Source organism: Bos javanicus, chromosome 25, assembly GCF_032452875.1.
Source record: "Bos javanicus breed banteng chromosome 25, ARS-OSU_banteng_1.0, whole genome shotgun sequence".
NCBI lineage: Eukaryota > Metazoa > Chordata > Mammalia > Artiodactyla > Bovidae > Bos > Bos javanicus.
In genome coordinates, this window is record NC_083892.1 from 34,397,001 (window position 1) to 34,406,414 (window position 9,414).

The window sequence follows — 9,414 nt, forward strand, 5'->3', positions numbered from 1 at the left end:
CAGAGAGTCTGAGTTTCTTTCTTTTGGCCTGCCCACGGTGCTTGCAAGATCTTAGTTCCCCCATCTGGGGTGGAACCCGTGCCCCCTGCAGTGGAAGTGCACCTTCCTAACCACTGGGCCACCAGAGAAGTCCCAGAGTCTGCCTTTTGAACAAGCTCCCAGGTGAGGCCGATGCTGCGGGCCTGGAGGGCCACCTTAAGCATCGGGGCCTGGCCCACTTGATTGGCTGGGGAAGAGAGGCACTTGGGGCCCAGGTGTGAGTGGCCATCATCAGGGGTATAAGACGGTGGGTGGTGCCTGCCCAGGAGTCACAGTGGGTGGGAGTGGCTTCGTGGGCACCATGGGGCCGCGCTCTAGGCTGTTTGTCTGCTTTCTGCTCTGGGGAAGCACAGAGCTCTGCAGCCCCCAGCCCTTCTGGGATGATGAAACCGAGCGCTTCAGGCCATCAAAGCCGCCCGCCGTGATGGTGGAGTGTCAGGAGGCCCAGCTGGTGGTCACAGTCGACAAAGACCTTTTCGGCACCGGGAAGCTCATCCGGGCTGCGGACCTCACCCTGGGCCCCGACAACTGTGAGCCGCTGGCCTCCGCGGACACGGATGGCGTGGTTAGGTTTGCGGTCGGGCTGCACGAGTGTGGCAACATCTTGCAGGTGAGGCTTGGCCCCACCTCGGCAGCCCCGGCTTTGATGGGATGACACGGGAGGGGGCCGGTGATGCAGAGTGTGGGTGAAGGTGGGGCTAGGGTGGATCCCTTTCATTAGGGGGAGCTGGGTGGGTGGAGCCGCTGAGACCTGAAGCTGGGCCTTGGTGGCGCTGGGGTGAGGGAGTTCCTGCCTCTGGGTGCCAAAGTTGGGGAGGTGGGGTGGAGACCAGAAGTGGCAGTTCACTTTGCGCCAGACCGGGCACCCCCACTCTGATTTCTGAGGACTTCTGAACCCCTAGGGGGCAACCAGAAGACATAGTCAACATGGGTGGGGGGTGGGTGCGTGATGGGTTACTCTGCAGGTAACCCAGCGCTTTCATGGGGCCCTAGAAACTTGTATGGAAGAGGTGAATTTTGAAACCTCAGAAAGCCCAAAAGTCATCACGGGAAAAAACTATTTTGGTGTCCCTCATTCATGTTAATGGCTTTGAAGCCTTGAGTTGAAAGTGGTTTGAGGGCAGGGTCAAAGGGCATCATGGTTGAAGAGGCTCAAAGTGTGGGTCCCATGGGGGCAGTCTCAAACGGGGGTGTGTGTGCAGGGGGAAAGCTGAGTAATTCAGGCCAGATCGTCCCCCAAGGGGAGGGGCAGAGCCTCGGTAGGAGGGCCCTCCTAGCAAGGGCCAGGGCACTGGCCCAGCGGGTGCACAATTCCTGGATCAACTTCGTGCTGCCCCTCAGAGGATTTGTCCTCCCCTCCCTTACGCCCCCCACCCAGATAGCCCTTGGACTCTGGTCTCAGTTCAGCCAAGTTCAGCCCCTGGAGTCCTCCTCGGGAGCTCTGGTCTCAGGATGGTCCCTAGGGCTGGACTTGAAGCCACCTGGACCTCATTTCCCTGGGGAGAGCTTAGGCAAGCCAGAGCTGCTTAGAGTTAAGGGATTATCCTAACCTAGTAACTCCCAGTCTTAGGGCATCAGAGTCACCCAGGGACTGATCCCTATATTCCATCTGAAATTGGGATGGAAGTGGGGGCAGACGTCAGTATCTGTAAGATCCACCATGGAGCACAGCTGGGCAGCTTGCCCGGTCTCACCAGATGAGAATCACATGGGGAAAATCACATGGGGTTCCGGCGGCTTGCGGGGACCACGCTTGCTTTAATGATGCTCCACTGTCCTGACGTTCTTTCCTGTTGGACAAGGAGCCCCACATTTTCCCTTTGCACCGGGTTCCACAAATATGCAGCTTCTCCACCTGGGGACTCGCTAATGGACAGCTAGGACTCTCCTCTGAAGTTTGAGCGGTGAGGGCGGGCTGGGCAGCTGCTCACTGGGAGGGGGGTGTTGGGAGGGGATGCAAATTGCCCAGCAGCACCTGCTGGTGCTCTTCCGGCCTTGGGCAGCCGCAAAGCCAGCTTCCCCCTCTGAGACGAGCGTGAGAATAAGTCAGAAGAAGGAGGGTGAGTTAGGTGGTCACCGCTGTGGCAGTGAGTTGAAATTCCTGGAACTTCCTAGCCTCTTCCTGGGGGCTTTCTTGGCCCCCAGGCCTTCCCTGGAAAAGGAAACGGTGTATGTGTCTCGGGGTGGGGGGCAGCAGCTTGAGACAGGACCTCGCACCCAAGGCCTCTGGTCAACAGGGCCTTGCTTGCTGGTGACACAGAGCTGATCCAGAACCCCCGGGGCGGTGTCCCTATTTTGCAGTGAAACCAGGTGTGAAGCGGGGCGCCTGTGCAGCTGCTCCCACGGGTCAGCGAAGTGGGCTTTGAGCCCAGGGCCTGTGTGCTCTCCACCTCCAGCGGCCCCGGCCCCCCAGCCCCTTGCCGGGCACACCTGGGGCAGGTGATGCTGGTAGAGTTAACCCCTTCCTTTCCCTCAGGTGACCGACAATGCCCTGGTGTACAGCACCTTCCTGCTCCACAACCCCCGCCCTGCAGGAAACCTGTCCATCCTGAGGACTAACCGCGCAGAGGTCCCCATCGAGTGCCACTACCCCAGGTCTGTGTGGCCGCCCCTGGCCCAGAGGCCCCTCGGCAAGCATGTCAGCCTCCTGGCAGCACCTGGCAGTGAGGCTGTGAGGACGGAGGAAAGGCTGGGGCTGTCGTCGCTGCCCTCAGTCCTGGTGGGGGTGGGCGTGGCCCTGTGGCCTCTGCTCAGAGCCCCTGAAACCGGCCAGCCCACAGCTGCCTCCTGGGGGAAGCTGCAGGGCTGCCCTGCCCCCTCAGTTCAGAAAGGCTCGCTCAGTAGAGCAGAAGTGGGTTCCAAGCTCTGACCTTGACCTTGGCCATCACAACCTGCACTCTGTAGCTGAGTGAGGGTGGGGGAGGCCCCAGCACGAAGCATGAGCCTGTGACCTTGGAGCATCAAGGGTTGGGGACTGAGTGACTGGCTTACAACTACAAGGCCTGGCCCTGTGTGCTGGGTTGAGTGCAAAGTAAAAGTCGTTCAGTCGTGTCCAGCTCTATGCGACCCCATGGACTGTAGCCCACCAGGCTCCTCTGTCTATGGAGTTCTCCAGGCAAGAATACTGCAGTGGGTTGCCATTCCCTTCTGCAAGAGATCTTCCCAACCCAGCAATCAAACCCAGGTCTCCCGCATTGCAGGCGGATTCTTTGAGCCATCAGGGACGTCTAGGAAGGCTTTGAACTTGACTCTGATCTGGGAGGGGAGATGGTGTTGATACGATGAAGGAACAAGGCATGTGTGGAAGGGCCTCCCCAGACAAGATCCGGGGGGCGGTGCTCAGGCAGGTGGGCAGACACACCCAGAGGACAGTGTCTCTAGTAGGGCCCAGAGCCGCAGGCCAGGTGTGGGCAGCTGCTTGTCTCTTCCTAGGCAGGGCAATGTGAGTAGCTGGGCCATCCAGCCCACCTGGGTGCCATTCAGGACCACGGTGTTCTCGGAGGAGAAGCTGGTTTTCTCTCTGCGCCTGATGGAGGGTGAGCAAGATGGGCTGGGAGGGGTCAACTGTTGGGGGGGGCAGTGCTCCGGCAGGCTCTCACCCCCGGCGTGCCTTGCAGAGAACTGGAGCGCCGAGAAGATGACGCCCACCTTCCAGCTGGGAGACAGAGCCCACCTCCAGGCCCAAGTCCACACTGGCAGCCACGTGCCCCTGCGGCTGTTTGTGGACCACTGCGTGGCCACGCTGACGCCAGACTGGAGCACCTCCCCTTACCACACCATCGTGGACTTCCATGGGTGAGGCTGGCCTGCCTCTCTGGGGGACCCTTCTGGGATGTGACCTGTGTCACCTTCCTCCATCTCTAACTGTGTTTCACTTGCTCTCTTCAAAGTTGTCTCGTCGATGGTCTCACCGATGCCTCGTCTGCTTTCAAAGCACCCAGACCCAGACCGGAGATCCTCCAGTTCACAGTGGATGTGTTCCATTTTGCTAATGACTCCAGAAACATGGTAATGGCTTAATAGCCTGGAATAAGCCTGAACTCTTAGGGTCAGGCGGACCAGCCTTCCTAAGCTGGTGCTGTCACTCATGAGCTGTTCCCTTAAGCAATGATATGATAGTTCTGCCCTATCCTAGTAACTTAGCAAGTAGATAAAGCCATGATTTCCAGCGAGATCTTTGGGAAAGCATAGGCCTTAAGAGACTGGTAGAAAATCTATGTGGGATGGAGTGAGAAAATCCACGAAGGATGGAATGAGTCAGGGATCCTGGAAACATAACAAGGTAGAGTGGGAACCCAGGAGACTCAGCTGACAATTCACATCAGATGATGGTACTGCATCAGCAGTGCAGTATCTGGTGACCAGGTCACTGACATTATCCTCAGCAAGGTCAACAGGACTGGAACCCAGATGGGCTGAGTAAAGGAGTTCATCAGAGCAGGTGCCAGCCTTTCTGGAGGGTTTCTAGAAGGGGCAAGGGAAGCAGGTACGAACTTTTCATACTAGTTAGCCTCTCAAACTCGAACATAGGCTAGATCAGTGGCTGCTTGAACCCTAAGTTTACCAGCATCACCTGGTGGGTTGAACTAGATCACTGAGCCCATACCCTCCAGGATTTGGTTCAATAGACCTGGAGTGGAGCCTGGCACCTGCATTCCTAACAAGTCTTCAGGTGCCATTGATGAACCACTAAGCTAGGAAGCTCAGCTTGACACTAAGGGTGGCAAGGCGGGAGGGAGCTAAAACTTGGACCACATGTGATGACTGGCAGGAAGAATAGGTGGGACTGGCAGCTAGCCAGAAAGTGCTGGTAGAATTTTACAAACCAAGACGCTTTTATCTTTCAAATATTTATTTTTGGCTGTGCTGGGTCTTCGTTGTGGGCTCGTGGGCTCTAGAGTAGGGGGCTCGGTAGTTGCAGCACACCAGCTTAGTTGCCCTGCAGCGTGTGGGACCTTCCCCGACCAGGGATCAAACCTGTGTCCCCTGCATTATCAGGTAGATTCTTAACCGCTGCACCACCAGGGTAAGCCCTCAAGTAGCTCTTAAGTGCATTTTCCTGAGATAGGAATGGAAGGATGGGAATTCGGGATAGCTGGTCAGGAAGGAACAGTGATTAAAGCAAGGATTTCCAGCTCTGGCTCTTGTACTAACCACCTGGAAAGATCATCAAAATACTGATTTAATCAGCCCATATATTTTCACTCAACTTGGGTGGGGTCTGACATGAACTTTCCCATTCCATTAAAATCTGCAAATACGTAGAGAAAGGATTTCAAAGCAAACAGCTACATACCTACCATCTAGGTTCTGTTAGTGTTTTATGCCATGCCTAGTCACTGGTCTCTATTTACAAATGCATCAAAAACCACTTAAGTTCTCTAACAAGCAGCTAGGCTTAGAGTACTGAGCCAGAGGCCTACATGGCTGGGTGGCATTGAGAGGCAAGCAATGGGAACTTTGTAGATGAGCACACAGATGCTACTTCACCTTGCCTGAGAACAGGAGTCCTTTGCTACAGCTGGTGATGAAAGGTGCAACCGAAGCTACTGGATGTTCTCCTGAAGCTTTGTAATGGCAGGTTGTGTGTTTGAATGGGGCTGGGGAGAAAGACTAGATGAGGGAAGGGTCCTAGTCCCCATATCGATGACCTTGTGGGTCTTAAGGTAGAAGATCCTGTTGGGGTAGGGTGGTGACCTCACAGGTGGTGACCTCACAGGAAGGAGACGAGGCTTCACACAGGTGCTAGCCATCACGGCCGACACCTGAGCCAGCATCTGCATTCTGAAGATGGGGTGGTACCTAAAGACCAGAGGAGGATCCTGATCAAGGGAAGGCAGCCTGAACTCTGGGAGGGCTCTCCCTCAAAGGTGGGCAGGTGGCTGGGCCAGCTGTGGCTAGAGTACAGGGGAGATGGACTCTTACTCAACAGCTAATGAGGAACCGCTCCGGGGATCTGAGGCCCCAGTTAGCATCATCTGGGAAGAAGCTGAGGCTCAAGGCAGTTCCCTTCCTGGAATAGGGATGCTAAAGGACCAGGAAGTGCTTCTCCGGGTTTCGAGAAGGGGTGGAGTCAGACAATCGGGAGTCAGACAATCAGCCTGGCTGATTCAAGTTTCTGAAACGGTTTCCCTGCTGGTGCATTCAGCCACTAGGTGGTGGCCACAGCTTGTGGTTCTGTACGCCGAAGGCTTCAGGACAGGTAGCTGGTGGTCCAGTGCCTTGGCAGGGCGTGTGTGGGGTGGGGGACCCCTAGAGTATGAGGGGGACCTCTGGTTGGGATCCCTCTACCAAGAGGCCCTGGGCTGACCTGAGCTCTGGTCTTGTCAAAATTCCTCCCATTCCAGCAGCCAAGTTGGATTTTGTTCCCGCTGGGCTTGAGTCCCCGTTCCTAAGGTTTTGATTTAATGAGGCCCTGGGGGTGAGACACGGCTGAGTGATTGGAGAAGTGTGAGAGTCTAGGAATAAAGCTGATGGGTTGGGTTCTAATTGAGAATTCAATTTGCAACTTGCTCTGGACTTGTAGGCAAGCTGATCTCTGAATATGCATCCTCTTGTCTCTAAAGTGGGCTTCCCCTCCTCAAAGGCTAAGGTTATTGACGAACTGGCTTACCAGTCACTGAACTGCCTAGAACTTTGCCTGGTAATAGCTGCTCTTATTTCCAGATATATATCACCTGCCACCTGAAGGTCACTCCGGTTGACCGAGTCCCGGACCAACTAAACAAAGCCTGTTCCTTCAGCAAGTCCTCCAACAGGTAAGGAGAGCAGACTAGGGTGGAAAACCAGCCATCCTTGCTCATGCTGATTTTTCCCCAATGTGCCCACTATTAGCAAACTGCTTCCTGCAGGCTGCAAAGCTGTCTAACTTCCTGTATTTCACTCAGGTGGTCCCCAGTTGAAGGCCCCACTGATATCTGTCGATGCTGTAGCAAGGGGCGCTGTGGCATTTCAGGCCGTTCCATGAGGCTGTCCCACCGGGAGGGCAGGCCTGTTCCCCGAAGTCGCAGGCACGGTAGGTCTCGGGAGGTCCCTCCCCTCAGAGGCACCAGCTGTGACCTTAGGGTGACAGTCCTTTTCTTGTTCCCCATTTAAAGCTGCTTAGCCCTAGGGGATGGCTTCCTGGGTGGCGCTAATGGTAAAGAAACTGCCTGCCAAAGCAAGAGACATAAAAGATATGGATTCTATCCCTGGGTGGGGAAAGATCCCCTGGAGAAGGGCATGGCAACCCACTCCAGTATTCTTGCCTGGAGAACCCTTGGACAGAGGAGCCTGGCGGGCTACAGTCCATGGGCTCCCAAAGAGTCAAACCCTACTGAAGGGACTTAACATGCATTTCTAGGGGATACCATCTCGGAGCTAAGTGGGAGAGGCTCCAAGCCCCCACCTGATGTTGGCCAGGGCCATTCTGCAGTCATCCTGGGATCCTGACAGTCAGGGGGTTATTGTTAAGTTGCTCAGTCATGTCCAACTCTTTGCAACCCCATGGACAATAGCCCACCAGGCTCCTCTGTCCATGGGATTTCCCAGGCAAGAATACTGGAGTGGGTAACCGTGCCTTCCTCCAGGGGATCTTCCTGACCCAAGGATTGAACCCGTGTCTCCTGCGTTGGCTAGAGATTCTTCACCGCGGAGCCACCAGGGTAGCCCATAATCCCGGGTCCGGGAGACTAATGCAGCAGCTAGAACTAAACCTACCGGTTCAGCCCGTTGAGCAGAACAAACCCCTCACCCGATTCCTGGCTTGGGGACTTGGGTAACCCTCGGATGTCTTGTCTTTCAGTGACGGAGGAAGCAGACGTCACCGTGGGGCCGTTGATCTTCCTGAGGAAGATGAATGACCGTGGCGTGGAAGGGCCCACCTCCTCTCCCCCTCTGGTGATGCTGGGCTTAGGCCTGGCTACTGTGATGACCTTGACTCTGGCTGCCATTGTCCTGGGTCTCACTGGGAGGCTTCGGGCTGCTTCTCACCCCGTGTGCCCTGTGTCTGCTTCCCAATAAAAGAAGAAAGTGAACTTGGTGTGGAGCAGTGACTAGATGGGGGTGAATTGGGAGTGGCTATGTAGGGGCGGAGGGCAGACAATAACCGAGTCATGGGTTCAAACAGTGAAATCAAAGTACCACTGTGTCTTTAGTGAGTCTGTATGGGCTTGTCTGGTGGCTCAGTGGTAAAGACTCCGCCTGCCAATGCAGGAGATGAGAGTTCAATCCCTGGGTTGGGAAGATCCCCTGGAGGGGAGGGTATGGCTGTCCATTCCAGTATTCTCACCTGGAGAATCCCAGAGACAGAGGAGCCTGGCGGGCTACAGTTCAAGGAGTCACAGTCTAACACAACTTGGCGAGTAAACAACAAAGAGGAGAGAGGCCAGGATTGTTGGTGAAGACAAGCCTGTTTTCCTGGCTTTGGGCAACGCGTCCTTCCTTGGGCCAAGGCTCGCTTGTTCAGGGGCAATTATAACCCCGTGTCTCTAGTGAGCCCAAAATGAGAGATGTTGGGGGCTGAAGTGGGGTGGGCCCTGCCCCACTTTTAGGCTGGCAGAGGGTCCTGGCTCTGGGCCCCGTGGATCTGGTGCAAGGAGTAGGGGCAAGGAGGAAAGGACTTCTAGTCTCTTTCTCTAGTGGCAGCTGGCAGAAAGCCTCACGTCTGTGGGCTAGAAGCTTGAAGGCCATAGGTGATGGCAGAGGGCAGAGCTCATCTTGACAGCTGAAGCTGCTGTAGAGGAGCCCCGCTGGGATGTGGGGGTGCTGTGGTCTCGGTTCACTTCAGTCACTCAGTTGTGTCCAACTCTGCGATCCCATGGACTGCGGTATGCCAGGCCTCCCTGTCCATCACCAACTCCCGGAGCTTGTTCAAACTCATGTCCATTGAGTCGATGATGCCATCCAACCATCTCATCTTCTGTTGTCCCCTTCTCCTCCTGCCTTCAATCTTTCCCAGCATCAGGGTCTTTTCCAATGAGTCTGTTCCTCGCATCAGGTGGCCAAAGTATTGGAGCTTCAGCATCAGTCCTTCCAATGAATATACAGGATTGATTTCCTTTAGGATGGATTGGTTGGACCTCCTTGCAGTCCAAGGGACTCCCAAGAGTCTTCTCCAACGCCACAGTTCAAAAGCATCAATTCTTAGGTGCTCAGCTTTCTTTATAGTCCAACTCTCACATCCATACATGACCACTGGAAAAACCAAAGTTTCACTAGATGGACCTTTGTTGGCAAAGCAATGTCTCTGCTTTTTAATACGCTGTCTAGGTTGGTCATAGCTTTTCCTCCAAGGAGCAAGTATCTAGTCACTAGCTGTGGGTGCTTCAGGGCTTCCTGTGACGGACAGGAGCTGCCTCTCCATCTCCCCTACTTTCCTCACTCCCTTCAAGGGCC

General features: G+C 55.3%; 1 protein-coding gene across 1 annotated transcript; it reads left to right on the forward strand.

The window, feature by feature from the left end:
• Positions 1 to 298: 298 nt before the first annotated feature.
• Positions 299 to 8,067, forward strand: ZP3 (zona pellucida glycoprotein 3). The gene is made up of 8 exons (XM_061401974.1): positions 299 to 649; positions 2,516 to 2,634; positions 3,472 to 3,575; positions 3,657 to 3,834; positions 3,930 to 4,047; positions 6,706 to 6,797; positions 6,927 to 7,054; positions 7,823 to 8,067. Exons 1-8 carry the CDS (start codon positions 341 to 343, stop codon positions 8,038 to 8,040), a joined length of 1,266 nt encoding a protein of 421 aa, XP_061257958.1. The 5' UTR covers positions 299 to 340; the 3' UTR covers positions 8,041 to 8,067.
• The last annotated feature ends 1,347 nt before the right edge of the window (positions 8,068 to 9,414 follow it).